General features: G+C 43.3%; 1 protein-coding gene across 1 annotated transcript in view; it reads left to right on the plus strand.

Annotated features, from left to right (window-relative positions):
- CCNY (cyclin Y) overlaps positions 1 to 23726 on the plus strand; it is a 100303-nt gene that overhangs the window by 73136 nt on the left and 3441 nt on the right. Inside the window, exons 3-8 of the mRNA XM_033165115.1 lie at positions 362 to 396; positions 7707 to 7807; positions 9782 to 9817; positions 13762 to 13819; positions 13953 to 14072; positions 22380 to 22546. Of these exons, the coding sequence (XP_033021006.1) occupies positions 362 to 396; positions 7707 to 7807; positions 9782 to 9817; positions 13762 to 13819; positions 13953 to 14072; positions 22380 to 22546 (517 nt within the window). The remainder of the gene's footprint in view (positions 1 to 361; positions 397 to 7706; positions 7808 to 9781; positions 9818 to 13761; positions 13820 to 13952; positions 14073 to 22379; positions 22547 to 23726) is intronic.

Here is a 23726-nt window from a genome sequence, read left to right on the forward strand (position 1 = left end):
AATTGGCAGGTGCCATTCAAGTACATCAAAAGCTTTCTTAGCCTTCATAACAAAGTTCCAATCAAACTAAATGGGCTGTGCTTTTTTTTTGTTTATAAGCATTTATAAACCATCTGATGTTTAAACATCTCAAAGCAATGTACAACATAACATTAGCACCATTTAATTTAGAAAGAAGAATTTTAATACACCTTGTTTTAATTTACACATGCCAAGCATTTGATTATTCACTAACTCCTTTTTTGTTAGCATTGAATTTAGTTTTTTTCATTTTCCAATGATAGATTCTGTGGTTGGGAGAGTTAACTAAAATCAAATAAATTCATATAACATTCCTACAATGTGTTTTGTGTTTTCACAGTGAGAGAAAAGCGGAAGAGTCTCTTTATAAACCACGTAAGTGAAAAAAATATGTATTTTTTCTGGCTGAATAGCATGTTTTGAGTTTACACTATTAAATCTAAAAGTCTGGTTTTCAAGCAAATCAGCTGTCTAAATGTACAGCCAGTGGAGTGCCAAAAGTTATTTAGAGACTGTAGAAAGAGACCTCCTGTATTATGGGAATCTGTTGCAGAAGCCTATGGCAAGGAAGTGTGCAATTCATAAAGCCTCGTCTTTCTTTCTTTCTTTCTTTCTTTCTTTCTTTCTTTCTTTCTTTCTTTCTTTCTTTCTTTCTTTCTTTCTTTCTTTCCAGCAGTGGTGCTCATTAAAGGATGAATAAATAAATAATATCAGACCTGCTGAAGGAAGGAAGCAGCTTAAATGTAATCAAGGTAGCTGAGTCATTTATTACAGTAATTCTGAAAAACAATTTGGCTTCCCCATGCTCCTGAGCTAGTGTAACTAAGGATTTCTAGCTGGAGCCAAGATGCTACAAGATATTTTCAGCAAACAGTATATGCCAGTGGCTTCTCTCTTTAAAAATCTGAGGTGGATATTAGCCCTCTACTAAATGAGTTTGACATTGCATTGTCTAGGGTTAACATGGGCTATTCTCTGATAACTGATATAAATTAATAGCTGTACCTGCACACGGGTGGCACTGTGGTCTAGACCACTGAGCCTAGGGCTTGCCAATTGGAAGGTCGGCGGTTTGAATCCCCATGACGGGGTGAGCTCCCATTGCTCAGTCCCTGCTCCTGCCAAGCTAGCAGTTCGAAAGCACATCAAAGTGCAAGTAGATAAATAGGTACCGCTCCAGTGGGAAGGTACCAGTAAGTGGTGTTTTTGTGTGCTGCTCTGGTTTGCCAGAAGCGGCTTAGTCATGCTGGCCACATGACCCGGAAAAACTGTCTGCAGACAAACGCTGGCTCCTTTGGCCAGTAAAGCAAGATGAGCGCCGCAGCCCCAGAGTCGTTTGCGACTGGACTTAACTGTCAGGGGTCCTTTACCTTTACCTGCACATAATGTGAAGCCATGGTTTGTTTAACCATGACTTGGTCAGCAAATTGCAAGTTGTCACAGATAGGGTTGACCCTTCCATCAGGCAAAGTAATCTCCTTAGTTGGCAGGTGCTGTGGGGCAGTGACAGCAACCCTCTGGCTGTCCCCCCTAAGCCCTCAATCATTCCCCTCTACGGGATGAAAGAGCTGTGTATGCTAAATTGCCTGTCCTGATTCCACCCAAACTGGCTATGAAGGATGCTATCCTGCCACCAGTGTTGAAAGAAGATTCAGCTGCCAGTCCAGTCAGCATCTTTAGATGGAATGAGGAAGGGCACCATCTTATCCTTTGCACCAATTGGCAAAATATCTTGACTGCTCTGCTTGCAGATGAGCGAACAAACCATGGCTTGTTCCTCCAAAGTTTGTTTTTTCCATCTGTCCTCCATCTACTTCTAGTCTACTCATGGTTTTATTTTCCAGCTGCTCTTACTTTGTGCCTCTGCAGCTTGGCAAGCATCCGGGTTGGATGGCCAAGTAATACATGATTAAGCAAAGGCTCTTGGGTTCGGACATAATTCCAAACCATAGTGGGAAAAATGCCAAGATTTGTATGGATCAGAGCCAGTTTTGGACTGTGTTGCCTCACTGAATAAAGCATATCATACAATGGTACCTCGAGTTACAAACGCTTCAGGTTACAAACTCCGCTAACCTGGAAGAGTTACCTCGAGTTGAGAACTTTGCCCCAGGATGAGAACAGAAATCGTGTGCCGGCGGCGCAGCGGCAGCAGAAGGCCCCATTAGCGAAAGCACGCCTCTAGTTAAGAACAGTTTCAGGTTAAGAACGGACCTCTGGAACGAATTAAGTTTGTAACTAGAGGTACCACTGTACTTGAAAATGGCTCCTTGCCTTGTTGTGCTTTTTTATATGATGCTTAAAGTCTGAAGTACTCTGATCTCAACTGCTGTTTGTTTTGTCTCTCCAAAGCTTTTCATACCCCTTTTTTTCCAACCCACCTGGTTTTTGATACTGTGTCATCTGTTATTCGGCTTTCAGTACTTTGGGTAGAGATATCAAGGCTTTTCCCTCCCACCCCTGCATACGACTTAAAATACCCTAGATTCTGTTAACATTAGAATAAAAATTGTGAGCCATAAAAGGAATTGATAAAACAGCAAAGTGAACTACAAGTGCTTCTGAGCCTTTCCCTTTTAAAAATCTTTTTTATCAGTGACTCTCAGGCTGCAAAATGTTCTGATTTTGATAAGAGGCATTCTGCTGAAGATTAGAGCTGTTCAAACATTTCCCCCACAAAAAAATAAAATAAAGTAGAATAGCTGCTACAACAGAGCTAAACAGTGGGGCTTTGAAAGTTCAAAAATGATGCACAGTGGTGAACCTCTGTGCCAAACAGCAGCAGCAATATTTCTCCAGAGTTCCAAATGCATTGTGGCAAAGACAAAACAACAAAATGCCCCTAGCAATAATGTCAGAACTTTGGTTCCTGGTCATTTCCTTTGTGATTTCCTTTTGTAATTTAAAGGCCACTTGAAAGCAGGTGTTGGGGAAGGTTACTCTTGTTTTCCAAGCTGTGCCTTTTTTTCTCAGTTTCTGGCAAATGCAACTTGATCCTCAAAACACAAACCACTGGTTCCATTTTCTCTGGCTGCTGTCTTACAATGCTTTCCACAACCACAGCTTGTGATCTTGAGGCCCTGTTCAGATAATACATACTGGGCCCAGGGTAGTCTGTGTAGTTCGAGGCAGGTTCCCGAGGCAGAGTATTTGGAAGGCTGGGAAATGGGAACTTAGGTTGGCAGGATGTTTTTTTGCCCGGGGATAAGTTGATGAAACTGAATAGCAATCGGTCCTCAAGGCTGATGCTTCTTAGGACCAGGAGAAGCTGCATTGGTCTACTAGATCATCTGGTTGGGCATCTGATGCTGCCTAGCAGTGACCCTGGGTCCCAGTTCAGCCCTCAAATCCTTCAGCAGGCATGCTGCCTTGGCACCCCCAGAAGGGAAGGTTCTTGAGTCTGGCTGGTAAGGCTGTTGATTTGAGACCAACATTTCCTTTTGTGGCTTTAGATGGCTCTGTCATTGCTGTTAGGAAAAGGGAAGTTTCCTTCCTGGCTTGTAAGTTTGCTTGACTCTGCTGACACAAGTTCCAGCTTCACTCCTACCTTGGTAGCACAGGAACTGCATTTCAACTGATATAGTAAAAAAAGGGGTGGTTGGCTTTTGCTGCCCAACTCCCCAAGGGGCTGAGTTCCCTCAGTCCATGATCGGTCAGAGATGAATGAATGGAGGCAGGATGCAGTGAAAGCAATGCAGATCTTTATTTTTCTGTTGCAACAGAGTTCCCTCCCCTCCTAGCAGGGAGGCAAGAGAGACCCAGAACCAAGAAGAAACGTCTCTATTAAGGGTTTGCATTTTGGCAGGGAGAAGGAGGACATTCCATCTACAAACAGTCAGAAATGACATCACACATAAGGTGGGGTTTCTGTGGCTCAGGCAGGCCAAGGTGTGATATTCCTGAGGGTTTAGCAAGATTCACATAGTTCCAGACACAGTTTACACAAAACATTAGCATTTGATAAGAGGGGTGGCCAGGTGGGAGGGAGGCGGGCGGAGAGGCGGCACACCGGGGGAGCCGAGGGATCGTTGCGCCACGGTGGCCGATCCCTTTGAGACGGCCCGGCTCCTGTACTATTTTAGACGTGGTTTATATACTTATGTATGTGTGTTTACCTTGTGCAATTACCAACATTTATTCTATATTTGGGACCTTAGAATTCCTATAACACTACCCACAGCCATGGACTCTCCCATGCCCTGGGATCTTTACTGCATCCTTTTCAAACCTGGGACGCAATGCCCAGCAGTCCATTTGTTACATTCTCCTGATGGTAACGGGATGGGAAGAAGGCAATTGCCAGACTTCTGAGACATGAGGTCCAGATTGGATGGACCTTTGGTCAGATCCAGTGGGGCTCTTCTTTGCTTCTGAAATAATGTAGAAACAACTTCTACCAGTATTTTCTTGCAGTCAGATCAGGGCCAGCTGCATTGGGGGGTTTGCGGGGGGGGGAGAGCTTGACGTGGGACCCTCTGGTGACCTCCTTTTCATGCTGTGGGCCCTCTGCATGAAGGCGCGGAGCCTCTCCTATATATTTACTCTGGACTAGCCACAGCTCCAATGGAGGAGGAGGAGGAGGGGTGTGTGGTAGTGGCACTCTACCAACACGTACCAGTCAACTATCATTATATTTGCCCACAAGGGTGCCACCTAATGACATTTGACCTGAGTCCAGTTATTGCAGGTTCATTACACATGTTTTTAGACTGCAGTCATTTGCAGTAGGCACCCATCCAGCAGACATGAGCTGAACCGGAGCCAAGGCTGCCACTTCCTCCTGTTCTAGTAGTCCTGGCTTCATTTTGGTTTTTATTTATTTTTACAAAAAGGTATCTTGAAGGAGCACAGGGGAGATGGTGACGATGATTGTATTTAAGTAGCCAACATCCTTTCTTCAGTTTACCAGAGTCTCTAAGCCTGTAAGCTTATCAGATTGTTACCAGCTTATCAAAGTCTCTTAAGCCTGGAAGCAATGTTCCCAGAAACTTTTTTAAAAAAACAACCTCACAATAACTTTTCCCAGAATCTGGTGAAAGTTTTCGGAGTTGCCTTGGTTCATAATGAACAGCACTCCCAAGAAATCTTCACCATTTTTCTGGATAAAAGTTGTTTGTAGTCTTGATGTTGGGGTTGGACTAGATGACCCTCAGGGTCCCTTCTAACTCTGCACTTCTTACTTCTATGGGAAGATGGAAATAAAGAAGGAAATAGTGGAAGAGGAGAGTAGAAGCCCAGGAGATCTAGGAAAGCAAATTATCTGTAAAGCCCCTTAATAGTTTTGGATAGAGTAGCAGTGGACTTGGTGTCTACACTTTCTGACAAACTTTTTTTTTAAAGAGTTGTTGGTTTGTGCTTTTGTATTTTATGTGTTTCCCCCGTAAGTGCATGGTGCATCTCTGAGCTGTGCAAGTTGGCTCCCCTGTACTGTAATTCCAGAGCACTGCTTTCTCTCATTCTTCCTAATACAGACAGCGTGCTTCTTAAAAAGGCAATGTGGAAAGGACAACTGAGAGGTGCTGATGTTTGTTGGCATCGTACAAAAGTGTCAGAAATAAATACTATTGTGGCAGCGTTGAAGATAGCAGTTCCATAGAGTTCATGCTCAATTGAAATACAGTGGCACCTCGACTTACGAATTTAATCCATTCCGAATGCACATTCGTAGGTCTAAAAATTTGTAAGTCGAAAAAAGCGATTTTCCCATAGGAATGCATTGGAAACGAAAAATTCGTAAGTCGAGTAAACCGCATCTAAAATTCGTAAGTCGAGTAAACCCAATCTAAAACCGCCAACGGATGTCCTTCGGATGTCGAAAAATTTGTAGGCGTGCGGACACTTTTTTCATTCGTAAGTCGAAAAATTCGTATGTCGAGTAATTTGTAAGTCGAGGTACCACTGTAGTTTCTGCAGGTCCCAGTGCTGTTTATCTTAAAACCAGTGGGTCTCAAACTGTACAGGGAGGGCACAAAATTCCAGAGAGGGTTGGGACCCTGAAGCAAGTGAAGCCTTTCTCCCACCACTATCCATGACCAAGGTAGATGCAACACCTTTCCCAGTATCGGGTTCCTCATTGATTCATTAAATTTGTAGCATTGGCTATGCAAGATGGTAACTCAATATAAAAATGCTGCTTTTTACTAATGATGATCCAAATGTGTGGAGTAGCTATACCTCAGTAATAGGGTGCATGCTTTGCGTTTGCAAGGTTCCCAGGTTCAAATCCCAGTGTCCCTTGTTCAATTATCTGCAGCAGTAGCCTTAAGAGAGCTGCTACTAGGCAGTATGGACAATATTGGGCTTGAGGTGGACCGGTAGTCCAACACAATATGATTCAGCTTCATCTGTTCTGTGTAAATCTGTTGGATTTTTTTTTTTAATGTATAGCTTTCAATGAGATTTGAATTCAGCTGTTTGCCAGCTTGATCTTGTCTTCTTGTTGAGTTGAATGCTCCCATTATAACAGATTCACAACTTCTTGCCTGGTCTTGTGGGATCAGTTTAATGGTAGACCAAATGTTCTTGTACAACATGCTCTCTCGACCCCTGCGCATCATGACTTTATTTAAGCTAGCTGAGTTGGGTAGGTGGGTCCAGGAGTGGGGTGTGTGTGTGTGTGTGTTGCCACAGTAACAAATGCTCCTTTTCTGGGTAAGGTGCTTCGGCAGGTAGTAGCAAGTCCAGCTGCAGAAACTCTTGAAGGAAACTGATTATGTCGATTCACTTCAGCATATGTTCAGGCCTGGTTTGGGGACAAAATCGGTCTTGATTGCTCTGATGGAGGACCTTCTTCAGGAGAGGGGCAGCAGCTGGGTTTGCTGTGTGGAGCATCTGCGTGATCAGCTACTGCTTATCAGCTACTGTGTCAGGTTCACAGTTTTGTTGTTAACATATAAATCCCTGGACAACTCTGGACCAAGTTACTTGAAAGAGGATCTGATCCTGTATAGACCACTTAGATCATTTTGAAAGTTCTACTGCAGAATATCATAGGGCGGTGAACAAAAAGCAGGTACATTCTGCTGTTTCCCCTGTAATACAGAATGGCTTTTTATCTCACATACATGAAATGTCAACTATCAGTTGCTTCAGTCATCTTGTAAAGAACTCTCTTTTTGCCCAGGCTTTTCCTGACCCATAAAACCAGACCCTTAAAAATAATTAACATGAATTCCCTGTATTCCTCATTTTATTTGTATTTATATGCTTTTATACTACTGTTTTTGTTTTAATAATATTGTTTGTTGCTTTGTTGTTGTTGTTGTTGTACACCGCTTAGAAAATTTAAAAATACTAAGGGGTTTAGAAATGCCTTTAAAGAAATAAATAATATGTAAACCAATTTCCCCAGTCCTTTAGTCATTGTATTTTGAAATGAAAGGTGGTGGTTGTGTTCTACTTACGAACCCATGCAAACATTGTGTGTATGTGTGTGTGTGTGTGTGTGTGTGTGAATCAAATTATCCCCATTCGCTTTATTGAGCCACTAGCAAAGTGTCATTTCTGTGTGATTCATGAGATACCCAAGCCCTGAAAAAAAGAATTCCCAGACCCCTGTTAACTTGAGTGTGCCTATGTGTGTGCGTGCAAGAGACAGAGAGGAACTGTTTACTCATTGTTGTGTTGTCTAAGGAATGCCTTTGGTACAATGTCACTGCCACTATTCTTGTATGTTTGCCTTCTAGCATCCTCCTGGTCAACTGAGAAGGAAATACAGTTCCTGTTCCACTATTTTCCTGGATGACAGCACAGTCACTCAGCCCAACCTCAAGTATACAATTAAAAGGTGGGTATGGTGGCTTTTTTTTTTTTTTTTTACTTATTTCTGCATAATTGCTTCTATAACAAAGGCACTCCAAAAGGGGAGGGAGGACCTAATCCAGCCTTTCCCAACCTGGTGGGTGCTCTCCAGATGTTTTTGCAGTTTATCTCCCATCATCCATGCCCATTTGGCCATGCAGGCTGGAACTGACGGGAGTTGTAGTCCGAAACAGCTGGGTTTGCTTTGAATGAAGCACTCCAGTAATAAACCACATGCTTGCTGGCTTGCTCAGATCTGGTCTGAATGCTTGAAGTCAACATTTGGCTTCAGAAGTCTCCTTAAGTTTTGTTTTTTTACACATTTAACTGAACACAGGTACAAGCTATCTCTGCACACATACAGGAGTTTTTGTGAAAGAGTGTTTTTGTATAGTTCAGTTATTGTGTACACAGCAACACAAGATTGTGTACACATTGAACTTTCCATGTGAATAACTGTATGAGTGTACAGCTCAAGTATGCTGCACACGAATTGTACACTTGTGAAACTGCTATAGTGAAAGAACTGTGCCATCAATGAACACAAAAATTTGTTTTTCCACAAGGAAACCTTTGATTTTGCTGCTGCAGTCAGGTTTTTAGTCATCTGCTCAGACTTTCAGTATGTACATGTCGATGCAAACACACCATAAACCTTTGACCCATTAACATCATTGATGTTTATATTCAAAAGTTGTGGTTGAGCTTTGAAATTACCATGGCACCGAAATGCTAGCATATTTGTTTGTAATAAATAGTGCAAACTTCTAGAAGAGACACAAATAATCCCCTTGTGTCCTTCCTTTCCTCCCCTCCCCAATTTGCTCCCAAAAGCTTTTGAAACCCCATAAAAGGCAAATCATAGTGTAATTGGACCGTGCTGTCTGTGTTAACTCATGATGCATTGGAAAAATAGTGGTTTTCTTGTAAAAGTCCTTTTGAGGAGAAAATCTAGCTTGGTTCTCTCTCTAAAGAACACAATGGGAAGTTGCAAGCCCATATAAGACTAGCAAACAGTTGTTGATAATAGAAGTAGATTGTTGTTCAAGAAGTAGATATCATGAAATCTCTTCTCTGTTTTCTTTAGGTTTTCTGTTAATCTCCTCTGAACAGTTAGAGCAATAGTTCCTACTGCTTCCTCCTCTAGATGACCTGCTATAATTCCTTTTCCATAGTCAATTGATAACACTCTTTCCCCCAAACTGATATCCTTATACCAAGTATACCCCCTGTTGCTGGTCTCTTTTTCTGTTCTCTCCCTCCCTCCTTCACTCTGTTCAGAAATTTTCCTCCTTGCTGCAATTGCATCTGACCTCTCTGTAAAATTTCTGTGCTGGATCCCTGTCAGTTTCTGCATTTTGTCCCCCTTTCCCCATTCCTCTTTCGTTCCTCCCCATTACAACTCCAGGGCCTATCCAAAATATTTTGCAAGTCGAAGTATCTACACTTTGCTTGTGGTGCTGCAAAGGATATTGGGATGCACCGCTCCAGTTGCACTAGATTTGCTGGTATGCATTGTTTCATTGATGCCCCTAAAAGTATTGCATTCCCAAGCTTCCACTTGAACTACTTGCGAGGCAGGTTGACCCCTTCCCCCTCCCCTCGCCCGATGCTGCTCTCGGCACGCGGAAGACCCCTGAGACCTCTGCCGCCGTTCCCTCTCCTCTTTTGAATCAATTTCTTTTAAAATGTGCTTCTCTCAAAGATCCGAAGAAGCACTTTATTTAGTGCTGTGCAGATTGATGGGAGTTAGCCCTGCGTGCTACAGGTTAACATCCACCACTTTGTTTATTGATCGCTGCTCTCTCCCTTGGCAAGAAACGGGTCCTACAGGTTGTCTGGGCCTTCTCAGAAGGTTAAAAATGGTTGTCGAAGCTTAGTAATGTGACTTTGTAGAGAATATCAGATTTGTATCCCAGAACACTAACTCTGTATTTTCACTCTATGTTTTCTTTTACAGTGTAGCTCTTGCAATATATTACCACATCAGAAACAGGTACGTTTATGTTGGGAGACCCAATTATTCCCCTGTCCCACCATTCATTAGTTTCCTCTCACCCTTTGTTTAATTGCCTATAGTTATCGTGTGCAAGCAATAATACCTGGTGTAGGACCACTTCATATGTTACCTCAGCGGCACCAAAAGTTGTCCAGGGCTTCAGACAGGGGTCTTTCTTAGCCCTGTCAGCAGACACCAGGGATTGCACCTGGAAACCTCTGCATGTCTCTCTCTCTCTCTACCCTGGCCTTTGACACTTGAGATATATGTATATTTCTAGGGCCCATCAAATTGTTGGGACTGTAATTTGTTTTAAACTGTTTTAAATACTGTATTTTGAAATGGCTGTAGTTCGCCCTGGCACCTTTGTGCCATCAAAGAACTTAAGAGACAAGGAGAGGAAGAAGGAACAGAGGGCAGGAAGAGGGCAACCGAGTCAGATCACTAACTCCTCGAAATACAATTTTATCTTCCGGATAGATTGCCCATACACAAATAAGAACTGCTAAAAACATAAGAGAAAATAATTTTTTTTAAAAAAAATTAAACATTAATAGGATTAAAACTTACATGTATTTATAACATCTATTAAAACCATACCAATAATTGCAAGAATGGCACGGCACCAGCCCTTTCATTAAAAAGCAGTGAGTTCCCAAAAGCTTGTCTGAATAAAGTCGTCTTCACCTGCCAGTGGAATGACAGCAAGGAGGGAGCTAGTCTAGCTTCTCTAGGGAAGGAGTTCCAAAGCCTGGGAGCAGCCACTGAAAAGGCCCTCTCTCACATCCCCATCAAGCCTGCCTGTAAGGGTGGTGGAACTGAGAGAAGGGCTTCCATCAAAGATCTCAAAACCCAGGCAGGTCCTGTACTAGATGGGCCATTGTCCTGATCCAACAAGCTCGCCTTACGTTTTTAAGATGACAGCAACAAAAACAACACTATTGGAAGCTTTTGCTCTGCAACTGTGATATGAATCCTTCCCTACTTGATGGTCACCTGGAAGAGCAATGACCGAATAAGAAACATGTGTAAATTGGCCATGCCCATATGGCTCTGGGATTCCAAACACTGTAACAACACTATGGGATACGGCTCTTAAAATAAGGCCAGGTCTCAACTTTCTTCCATCAGATGTTCATTATCCTCTGAGTTTGCATAATTCTGATGGTGGCTTTTAAGTTTCCTTAGAATTTAGACCAGCTTAGCAAGTTCCTTAGACAGAGAGCAGGAATGCAGGGCAAGGTGTAGGGTGGAAGGAGAATATATATATATATATATACTCACCATCCTGAAGTAGCAGGGCAGCAAAGTCACTAAAATCCCGTCTCCTAGAAACTGAAAGTCTTGCCAAAGATCCCCTTTTCATTTCTTGGTGTTTCTGCAGACATAATATTAGCTGGCCCTTAACTAGGGTTGATGGATCAAAGTCAGGTTTGGGGATTATGCTCCCATTGCCATTTCTCTCTCCTGTTGCTCTAATTTCCCCTTCTTCCTATACTGATTATCACAAACTTAAAGGTAAAGGACCATTAGGTCCAGTCGTGTCCGACTCTGGGGTTGCGGCGCTCATCTCGCATTACTGGCCGAGGGAGCCGGCATACAGCTTCCGGGTCATGTGGCCAGCATGACAAAGCCGCTTCTGGCAAACCAGAGCAGCGCACGGAAACGCCGTTTACCTTCCCGCCGGAGCGGTACCTATTTATCTACTTGCACTTTGACGTGCTTTCGAACTGCTAGGTGAGCAGGAGCTGGGACCGAGCAACGGGAGCTCACCCCGTCGCGGGGATTCAAACCACCGACCTTCTGATCAGCAAGCCCTAGGCTCTGTGGTTTAACCCACAGCGCCACCTGGGTCTCTAAAAATAGTTTTCAGAACTCCAGAGATGAGCTGGGCATGAGCTTGGGGGCAGATAAGGGCTGCTGCTGCTGGTGGTGGTTTTGTTCTTTTACAACCTAACCAGTAATAATAATTTATAATAATTTATTATTTATACCCCGCCCATCTGGCTGGGCTTCCCCAGCCACTCTGGGCGGCTCCCAACAGAACACCAAAAACAGAATACAACTTCAAACATTAAAAACTTCCCTAAACAGGGCTGCCTTCAGATGTCTTATAAAAGTCAGATAGTTGTTTGTTTCCTTGACAACTTGATGGGTGGTTGCCACTACCGAGAAGGCCCTCTGCCTGGTTCCCTGTAACCTCACATCTCACAGTGAGGAAACTGCCAGAACGCCCTCAGAGCTGGACCTCAGTGTCTGGGCTGAACGATGAGGGTGGAGACGCTCCTTCGGGTATACAGGACCAAGGCCGTTTAGGGCTTTAAAGGTCAGCATCAACACTTTGAATTGTGCTCGGAAACGTACTGGTAAATACATTAATTGTTTTCAAGTGGAAATTCCTGTGGGAATCTTACTGTGATCGTCAGTACACAGCATGTTCTCTATGCGCCCTCTGCTGGATCTCGGGGATATTGTGCTTTGCTCTGAGCTGGCTCAGAGCAAAGGTCCTATCTAGTCCAGCATCCCCATTTCAGCACAGATTCTATCTCCACAACCTGTAGAATAGGATTCCCCAAACTGTAGTCCATAGGCCACTGGTGGACCATCAGCTTCATTCAGGTGGTCTGTGAGATGATCCAATTAAAGCTCGTACAGAGTACATCGCAGTAAATATAGCCATTAGCCATCATGATTCGTGGCCTGATCATCTGTGAATTTGCCTGATTCTTTTTTAAATCCATCTTAAGTATTGATGAAGGGACGCAGGTGGCGCTGTGGTCTAAACCACAGAGCCTAGGGCTTGCCGATCAGAAGGTCGGCGGTTCGAATCCCCGCGATGGGGTGAGCTCTCGTTGCTCGATCCCTGCTCCTGCCCACCTAGCAGTTCAAAAGCACGTCAAAGTGTAAGTAGATAAATAGGTACCGCTTCGGTGGGAAGGTAAACGGCATTTCTGTGCGCTGCTCTGGTTCGCCAGAAGCGGCTTGGTCATGACCCAGAAGCTATCTGCGGACAAACGCCGGCTCCCTCGGCCTATAGAGCGAGATGAGCGCTGCAACCCTAGAGTCGTCCGTGATGGGACCTAACGGTCGGGGTCCCTTTGCCTTTACCTTTAAAGTATTGGTCACCCCTGCATGTAATGACAGTGAATTCTACACATCTGTTATGCATTGTGTGAAGTTTCATAATAATTTAAAACATAAAATCAATGGGAAAGACTTTCACATTATATTAACAGTTTGAGGTGTGCTTTTTTTAATTGTCCAAAGCAGTGGCTCTCCCAGTTAGCTAAGTACGGCGGACCCCCTGTTTTTCAAAACCTAAACCACCGACCCCCTGCTTTTGAAAATTTTGATATCTTTATGGTAGTTTTTGTTTTGTGAATGGTGCCACAGACCCACCTGGGTGGGTTGCGCACACCCCTCCTGGGGGCCATGAGCCAGCAGTTGGGAATAGTAAAACAACCCTCTGTCAACAACATTTAAATTTGTGCTTCCATAACCAAAACTATAAGCACAAGTTTCTGTAATGCTTGTAGTTGTTTCTGTAGAGCAGCCTTCCCCAACTTGGCGCCCTCCCGTTGTTGTTGAACTCCAGCTCCCATCATCTTTGACCATTGGCCCTGCTGCTTGGGGCTGATGGAAGTTGTAGTCCAATAACATCAGGGGGTGGCAACACATTGGCTATTCTGGAAATTAAGCAATTGATTAATTTAATGTGATAGGGCAATATTTGCATGAGATGAAACTTTATTATTGTCTGCAGCCATGTGGCTCTTTCATATACATTACTGGAGCAGTGTGAGAATAAGTCCACTGGTAAGTGATTCCCAGTGTACAGAGTTCTTTCATTTTGCCATAATAATAGTTTCCCACTTCCTCCTCTTTCACCCAAGTTGGCGTAACAAGTTGGTATTTTTCTTTTTTTCGTTCGCTCTTTCCAGGGACGCAGATGGAAGGATGCTCCTAGATATTTTTGATGAAAACCTCCACCCCCTTACGGTAAAGATCACCTGCCTCATTCTTTCATTCGTTTCTTCTTGAGGTGCATTCTACCCACCCCTGTTAATTGCTTCCCCCCATCCCAAGCCATGGATTGTAGATGCTCACCTTTTAAATAATGCTGTTCCTGCAGAAATCCGAAGTGCCGCCAGATTATGACAAACATGACCCAGAGCAGAAGCAGATTTACCGCTTTGTGCGGACGCTGTTCAGCGCCGCTCAGCTGACTGCTGAATGTGCCATTGTCACCCTGGTGAGTATGCAAAGCCACCGTGCCATCTTCTAGGCTGAACAATAGCTCATTGGGGAAGGACCATATCTCACTGGTGAAGCATCTGTTTGTGTGCAGAAGGTCCTGGACCACTGGTCCTGCTAGCTAGGGATGGTGGGAGTTGTAGTCCCAACAGCAGCTGGAGCCCCAAGTTTGGGAAGCACCGCTGCTTGGATTTGCAGTGCTACTGCCTCTTTAGGATTGCCCCAATGCCGCTTCTGGTAGTGCACACGCTTAGGGCATATTGTAAAACCACATGCCACATTACAGGTGCCCATCCCTACCTTACCATATGCTTGTGAAACATGGACCACTTATAAACGCCATCTCCAACTCCTCGAAAGATTCCAACAACGGTGTCTCCCAAAAAAATTACACATCACTTGGGAAGACAGGTGAACTAATGCCAGTGTACTGGAAGAAGCAAAGATCACCAGTGTTGAAGCAATGATTCTTCAACATCAACTTCGTTGGACTGGTCGTGTTGTGCGGATGCCTGATGACCGTCTTCCAAAGCAACTACTCTATTCCGAACTTAAAAATGGAAAGCGTAATGCTGGTGGTCAACAAAAGACTCTCTCAAGGCAAATCTAAAAACGTGTAGTATAAACAGGGACAGCTGGGAAACATTGGCCTGCGAGAGCTCCAATTGGAGAACAGCCTTTACCAAAGGGGTCATGGGCTTTGAAGACGCTCAAACTCAGGACGAAAGGGAGAAACGTGCTAATAGGAAGGCATGTTTGGCAAACCCTCACAGTGATCAGCTCCTGCCCAGAAACCTATGTCCACACTGTGGAAGGACATGTGGATCCAGAATTGGGCTCCACAGTCACTTAGCGACTCACTGTTAAGACCGTGTTCATGGAAGACAATCTTGCTCGGGTACGAGTGATCGCCAGAGAAGAAGAAGAAGCCCATCCTGAGGCATGAACATGATCAGCATGGCATATCATAACCGTTGATTTTCCCTTGGGAAAGTGTAATTTTTTCCTTGTAAATAGATTGAGTGTTGTGTGCAGCAAGGCACCTATGATTGGGGTGTCTTTTGGATTGTGGGTGTGTTTATGGGGAGGAGAGTTGTAGCCATTCCTATACAGTGGTACCTCTGGTTACGAACTTAATGCGTTCCGAAGGTCCGTTCTTAAACCGAAACCGTTGTTGACCTGAGGCGCGCTTTTGCTAATGGGGCCTCCTGCTGCCGCCGCGCCGCCAGCGCACGATTTCCGTTCTCATCCGGGGGCAAAGTTTGTAACCTGAGGTACTGCGGAGTTTGTAACCCGAGGTGTTTGTAACCCGAGGTACCACTGTATACAGTAAGGGAATCTATTCAAAGAGGGCTTAGCCTAGATTATAACTTGGCTGTGCGAAGGGATACTGTGACACTCTGCCCCGGTGATTGATTCATATAATACACAGGTGGGGGTTGTAGTCGTGCAGGCATCCCGTGGATGTTGAAGTCTGGAACTTTTCCATGTTTGCGTGCGGCTGATTGTAAATCATTATAGCTTCAAGCAAAGAATCTTGGACAACTGTCAACAACAGACAGGAGCATTAATAAAAGCTGGTGGATGCACAAAGGGCTGTGTGAGTGACTGGCACACATTTGTGGCTGATGCGAAGTGAGGCCTTTAAAAAAAAGAAAAAAGAAAGATAATCCCGCATACGCGTCTTGCTGGCGCGTGCCGGACTATCGAGCAATGTTGATAGCTGAGGGCAAGGGTCACCCACCTAAAAATAAGCCATTATTGCTTAAAGATCAAGCAGGCTATTGCAGAGCTAGACAAGGTTCAGAAAAGGGCAGCTAAAACGATCAAGGGGCTGGAGCTCTCAGGAGCTGAGCTTACACTATTTGGGGCTTTTTTGTTACGGGGGTGGGGGGAAGGTGAATAAAGGACTGACGGCTGATAAAGGCATGTAAGAATATGCAACGGTATGGGAAAACTCACATGCATCCAGTGAAGCTGAAAGTTGGAAGGTCCAGCTATTTCTTCACAAAACACATAGCTGGAATGTGGGATTTGATGCCACGATAGCCACCAGCCTTAAAGACTCCCCACTCCCTCACTATATTTAAGGATCTGGTGACTTCTGTTTCAGTGTATCTGAAGAAGTGTGCATGCACACGAAAGCTCATACCAAGAACAAACACAGTTGGTCTCTAAGGTGCTACTGAAAAGAATTTTCTAGTTGCTAGGAAGTGCAAGAGCAAAGGTTTTATAGATGCAAAATCTTTGGCTGACCCCATCATAAGTCTTGAAAGCGGATCATCTGCATGCAAAACCCCTTCTCTGTCCATTGGGCCACTGTGACTCTCTTATTTAATCTCAGTTGCGCTGGATATGTTACAGGGCCTTTCAGTCATGTGGCAGAATCATTTAGCAGTGTCACATGTGTGCTAGCTTAAGATGAGGCAGAGCAAAACCCTTGAAGTTGTCTACCCTTTGCTGTCAGTTGATCATTACTTCCTTGGGCGGGCTGCAAAATGTGAATGTTTCTCCTCCTCCTCGCTTAATCAAAACAGCTGTGGATAGCCACACCGTTGCTCTGGTTTCTACTGTCTTCCTATTTTCCATATCTCCCAGTGTGTGTCATCGATGGCTAGGAGATTGCAGCCAGGGAGACCTCAGCAGAGGTCCCTGTACCCTGGACAGCTCCAGGCAGGGTTCACGCTGCCTGCTTGGTGGAGATATGTCTCTTCAGCAGCGGTTTACACTCAGAATGAGCCTTATATAGGGACTGTGTCTCAGTAGCTACCTCTGCCTTCCTGAGAGGTTCCTCTTAGTTTAAAGGGACCCAGCCTTCTTCAGCAGACTTTTATCTGACAGAGAAGATGAGACTTCAGTTGCACTGGGGCTTCTGAAATGGACTCCTCCTCCAAATCGGAGGAGACCAATGCAATGTTCTCATGCCGGAGGATTACTGGCTGCGTGGCTCTTCTTGCAATAGCATATCCAGTAGGTAAGGAGTTTTTGGGATCTGCTCTGAGGGCAGTTCCCCCTTTGAATAGCCGGGCTCATCCACCAAGGAAGGGGAGCCCAAACACAGGATTGTCCCAACTGGCTTCAAATCCTGTCACTGGCTGATCACACGCTCTCACCTAACCTGCTTCACAGTGTTGTTGTGAGGATAAAAGGTAACCATGTGCAATCCTGAGCAATTGGCAGGAAGATCAGAGGAAGGAAGGTGTGATATTTTTTTTTAATGCTCTTTTAAACTGGACCTTCATTTTTGTCCCCTTGGTCAAATAAGATGTGATGGCAGCAATATACAATAACTTTATTTTTTTTTTACTATAGTTTCTTCTTCTTCTTTTGCCTGCTTCTCTTAAACAGGCAAAAACTAAGTGATGCTAGGGTAGCTCCATTTGTACCCCGAATTAAAGCATTTAAAAGGAATGCCAAATAGTAAATTTGCAATCAGTGTCTGAATAAATTGTATTTTATTCTATAACAGAATTACAGATAAATGCATTTTATGTTCCTAAAGAAATAAAACGACCTTAGCTCTGTAAAGGGTGCTGAAGAAAGTATTGCCTATTTTTCAATCTCCAACCCCCCCCCCCAATTTCCATTTAAAGCTACACATTTTTATGATAGGTAGGTAGCCGTGTTGGTCTGCCATAGTCAAAACAAAATAAAAAGAATTCCTTCCAGTAGCACCTTAGAGACCAACAAAATTTCTTCTTGGTATGAGCTTTCATGTGAAGGTATCTGAAGAAGTGTGCATGCACACGAAAGCTCATACCAAGAACAAACTTAGTTGGTCTCTAAGGAATTTTTATTTATTTATTTTTTTGGACATTTTTTATGATTCATAATTTTCAAAAAAAATCATATCTGTTCTAAAGAAAGGAGAGCTGAACTCCCTTTCCTTCCTCGGCTTATTTATTGATCATCTTTACAAAATAGTCCTCTGAGGCCAAAATAGTTTGGGAATGTCTGATAACTTTGGGCTTACTTACGGACTGCTGTGGAGGAGCTATTTCATTGGGCTGTCTTCCTGTACCACCCTGCAAACATGCATATGAAGGAACCTACTTGACAGACCCAGTAATATGTTTATTTCCCATCCAAGGAAGTTCCCTCTCTATCCAGAGTTGTGGAGGTGGTGGGGGGAATGAGTTTGAGTGTCAGTCTGCAAGGAGGCATTCCATGGAATGGGAGAGGGTTCTTTCCCCCCTCACCCAAGGAGTTTGGATATGGGACTGCATGGGAGAGGAGAGGATACAGTATCCCTCACCCAAGTGCCCCCTTTTCTTGTTCCATACACCGGAATAAATCACTCAAAGTTTATTTGGAATTGCTTAAACTCAACCCTGCTTCACACAAGGCCTAATGCTCTACCATGGCTAGGTTCCGTTTCCAGTTGTAAGCTACTTGGACCCATGTCCTTTGCACAGTTGCTGCTAAATCAAGACCCATTTGCACAGTCGCCCTGTAGCCCTACATCTGGAAAGATGGAAAACATGACCTCGGACTGTGTACAAGAAGTTGTTCTCTTTGCTTTGAAATGGGGAGACACCTGGCTGGGTCCCCTTCTGTGACGAGGCCTGCCAGGAACAGAATGCAAATAACATTTACTAGCCCTTTCCTTACAGGATTCGAAAACCACATCAGATATATTTCCAAAATCCTGTCAGTGGGAAGAGCCTGTGGGTGGTGCCAGGCCAATAAATCCTGGTTTGAAGAATTAATGATCATTCTGTGTTAGCTTGTGGTTCTCATTTTACAAGCATGAACTCCCAACCCTTCTGAGCATTGTTCTGAGGCTCTCTGTCCTTAGGTTTCTTCATGCAGTCTTCTCCTCCGTACTGTAAGTGGATCCAAGGTCTGTTGTGTGCTTTGGCTTTTAGAGACTTATCAACCAGTTTACAGTATTTCTCCGGGGAGCTTAGACCTTAACAATGCAGTTGAATTTACTCTACACATTTGCTTTCTTGCACATAACATTTTTTGTTGTGAGCAAGCTTCCTTGCTTGATCTCTCAGCAACAGACCAAAGGTTGACCTGAATCTACAGCTGCATATTTCTGTGTTGGCATGCGGACAAAAGAGATGTGTAAACCCCTCCTGAGACGCTTCACTAATCACACTGAAATATTTTTTGTTCTCTTCAGATGTTTCATCTGAGGAGAAATCTCCAGATTTGCCCTGTAGGTAGAATCTGGTGACAGCTTGTTTTAATTATAAAAATGTAAGCACAGTTTTACCCCACCCTTCCTCCCAGGAGCTCCAGGTAGTGCACAGGAGGGCTGGCTGGTGCTCAGGACTTCCTCTGCACAGCCTTTTGTCAGATTCAGTGGGATTTGCTGTAGCCACAATGCTAGGTGGGTCCCTCCTTTGCACTGAAAGGACAGGTCTCAAGGAGGGGAAAAACGAGGAGAGGGGCAAATTGCCAGCCCTCTGTGCCTTTAATTAAGTTCTTTCAATTAAAACCTGTTTTAACTCTACAAGAAAAGGCGAGTCGTAATTAAGCACAAACTATGTAATTTTTCTCACCGCTTCCAAAGCTGCCAAGAGATTTTGTGTTCTAATAGGTGATGAAATTAAAATCGGAGGGGAAGACAATTAAATTATGATCCCACATGCATTAAAAGCCTTAATGAACATTAATTGAATGTTATGGATTTTATTTTTCAAATTGCTGACTGAAAGGTTTTTTTAAAAAAACTAAAACACATTCCTAAATAGCTAGGTTTTTTTTGTTTTTACTTTTTGAACTACATTTATCTGTTTATAAAAATATTTCTATACCACCATCTCACAAAATATCGGTGGTGTACAGCAACACACACACACACACACACACACACACGGTAACAAACAAACCCAAAAATAACAGGTGGGAGAAAGGCTTGAAATATATAAAATTCTTTGTGCGTTTACTATACCTGAGAGTTAGGTTTATTCAACAGAGTGGGCCTTGCTTCTGAGTGAACAGGTCTTCCAGTTAAAATGGTATCTCGGCGTAGCATGTGACTCTGTTACAATGGGCCAGGAGCAGTAATATAAACAAATGCCAACAACAGCCATGCATTAGAATACCAGCAACGCCATTCGCTCGCATGCAATGGTGAGCATAGAATAAGCGGAAAGTCAGCTCTGGGGAGAAAACATAGAAGTGGCTTCTCTCTCACTCTGCCTGCCATAAAACCCTAAGAGGAGCCGTGCAGGATCAGACCAAAGGCCCATCTGGCCCAACATTCTATTTCCACTGTGGCCAACCAGATGCCAATGAGAAGCCCATAAGCAGTATTTTTTGTTGCCTCAGATGTTTAATAGCTACAGACCACAGCTGACTAAGCTCAATTAGGACATCTTTAAATAAGGTGTTTTATATGAGGAAATTTGATAGTGGAATGCTCACTAGGGCAATCTGCAATGAAGCATGAAGAACAGGCTCGTGAATACTGCTTTTGGAGTGCAGTTTGCTGACGTACATACTGAGTTCCCCCCCTGATAACATTGGTTGAGTTTAGTGGATAGGATTCAGGCCCTGGAGCCTGCAAAAACCACTCCCTGGAGACATTGACTATTGCTTGCTTGCTTGGAGAAGAAGCTCTATTTCTTGAAACCTCTTTCCTAAGCATCGAACAGCAAACACCGACACCCACACACACACACCATTGGAAACAGCCATTAGCTGTATACACCTAGCATTCTAGCAACCTTGGCCAAGAGGCAGTTACTATTAGTAACACAAAGATGGGTGTGAAGTGGGTGTGTAAATAATAACACACATATTTCTGAAGTGGAGGGTGATGCGTATTGCAGGAACGCCTGGAACTACTTGTTTTGCACCAGAACCGCTAGAAATATTGCTTCTTCCAATATTGGATATAATGTTTTAATTGAGTGCATCTGATGTTGCCAGTTGTAGAGGCCAAGGCAGATATGATACTGGTGATTGTTTTATTTTTATTTTTTGTAATCGTTTTAAGTTTATAACAAAACCAAATACATTTCCATATACAGAGATTTCTCTGAATTTTGCGACTTCCCCCGCCTCCCCCTCCGTGGGCCCTAATGTCAATGTTTCCAACTGCATATTATATCATAATCTATATTTTATATCTGTCCATATTATCCATCACATTTGTTACAAGTGAGATTAGAATCCTGCTAATGTTTTCATCTGCTTACAGTGGTCTCCTAAATAAATAACACTGGTGATTGTTTTAATCACGGTTACATTTGCAAGCAGCCGAAGAGATCATGTGCTCCCTTTGGGCTTATCTCTCTTCCAGAATACAAATTTCTCCTGCTGGGAAGTTAACCATTACCAGCAGTTTTAACCATGGTTAGGGCAAGTCAGGGTTCCAGCCTAACTTTGCATCTGATACCTGTTTTCGGTTTCTGTGTTAAGTGGGAACCTAACCTGTGTTAAGTGGCAAGGTCCTTCTGGAGCCTTTCTCTGAATGTCACTTAGCTGTTCTTTATTGCCCTGTTTAATTCATGGTTGTTCTCCAAACAGTCCTGTCTATGCTAAACTTTCCTGTGGCTAAATACCTCAGAATACTATTTCCCCACTTACTTAGATGGCTTGGATTTGAAAATGCAATGTTAGAAGTTACCTTGATTGTATTTCTACATATGACTCCCAAAGCTGTATTACCATACCAGTACTGGTGAAGGCTGTCTCTCTGCAGGAGTCTGAAAATACCAGCAGTAAAGGGAGGCTAAATTGATGTGGTTTTTCTTGAATGTGGACCCATGAATGTTGTATCGGGAAAGTATAGGAAGCTTTTGAAATGTACTTTGCATGACAAGTCTCTAGGGAACAATTATGTGGCAGTAAAGTGATGCTGACAGTGTACCAGCAATCTGGTGTTTTGGGCCATATGGAGCAAGTAATCACAAGGAGAATGGAGGGAATTAATTTCATAGGCTTGTGTTTCGAGGTACTATAGTATTAACTTATATGTGCAGCTGGTGGGAGAGGGAAAATTCCAGTGGCAATAGATATATACTTATTATACTTATATCTCTAGAGCATAATCCAGGGGTGAGGAACTGGATATGGCCAGTCCTTCTCTCTACCAATAACTTGGGCCAACTTTGACATCACTATCTTCCTCATTATTATTAAGCCACAGTATGTTTAAATGAAGCACATTGTGCATTTTTAAATAAAAAAAACCCTGCCTACCCATTTCTCCACACACACCCTTTCTTCTGTTGGTTTCCTTTGTCTGTTTTTAGATTGTAAGCGCCCTTGGGGTAGGGATGTGTCAAACCTGTTATTCGTAAAGTGCCATGAATGAGCGAATGAAAATACTGTATCTTTTCAGGTATATCTTGAAAGACTTTTAACTTATGCGGAGATAGATATATGTCCAGCAAACTGGAAGCGAATTGTGCTGGGTGCAATTCTACTGGCATCAAAAGTTTGGGATGACCAGGCCGTGTGGAATGTGGACTACTGTCAGATTCTGAAAGATATCACCGTTGAGGACATGTGAGTTCACTGTTCTTTCTGTTGTCCCCATGATGTACAATAGAACTCACCGTTATTTTGCCTTTTTAAAAATAAAAATAAAAATGGTTGTTGTTTAAATTCATGATGATGATCTATCTTGCATTGCGCACCACTTTTGGAGCTATTTGGTAGAAAAATAAACACAACAGATAAATAAACAAGGTTGGAGCCAGACTAAATTAGTTGAGATTAGGTGCCATTGAAATCGATGGGAGGTTAGCCATAATTTAAGTCCCACTGATATTTCAAAGAGAAGTAAGTTCAACTAATTTAGCTTGGATTCAACCCGGTTAGATGGGTCTTCTGTCTTAACTATTGGTATTCTCACAATGGCTAATAGAACTACCACTGCGTAGGAACTGGTATTTAGAGGCATGCTACTTTGGACAGTGGAGGTAGATGATAGCCATGCTGGCTAGTAGCCATTGATAGTCTTATTCTAGTTATGCTTTGCTGCAGGCTTGAATGATGGCAGTCCAACACATTGCAGAGCGGTTTCCTTTATGGTCTGCTTATGTGGGTGCAATTGCTCACGCTAGGTGTACCTTGGTGTACCTAAACAGAAATCAAGCAGAATTCTAAAATCTTTGCAACTTTCAAGAAGACATGGGTTAGCTTTACAGAGTAAAGAGAAAGGGAAGCTTTAGTCAAACGCATGAAAGAGGAAGAGAAGCAGAGGAGGCAAGTGAAGGAGCGGCTTTCAGACTTCATCAAAGTAGGATGGTTCCTTGGCTTACACTGCCTTTGCCTCAGGGTGTTCTGGTTATACCTCTTCTTCCATTGTGAAGCACTGGAGTTTCCTGCACTGGTACATCAAAAATGGGGAAAGTCGATCTGAGCTTGTTTATATTTATGTGTGTTAGCTTGAGGAACAGATGCTGCTTTGGAATGAAATTCAACAGTATACAAAAAGCCCTATTGAAAAGCTCATAAAACAAAGAAAATTTGATTCCCCAACAGATTATATTGTGTAGTTCTGTTACAGTCCAAAATTCCTTATACAAGTCAAAATGTGCTGGAACTTGTCTGACCAAGTAAATCACTAGCAACTGAAGCACGGGACAGATCTAATACACTGTGTGTGTGTGTGTGTGTGTGTGTGTGTGTTGACGACCGAGCATCTGCTGTTAAATTTCATACTTGGCCATTGCTGGGAAGT

Source organism: Lacerta agilis, chromosome 12 (genome assembly GCF_009819535.1).
Source record: "Lacerta agilis isolate rLacAgi1 chromosome 12, rLacAgi1.pri, whole genome shotgun sequence".
Classification (NCBI taxonomy): Eukaryota; Metazoa; Chordata; class Lepidosauria; order Squamata; family Lacertidae; genus Lacerta; species Lacerta agilis.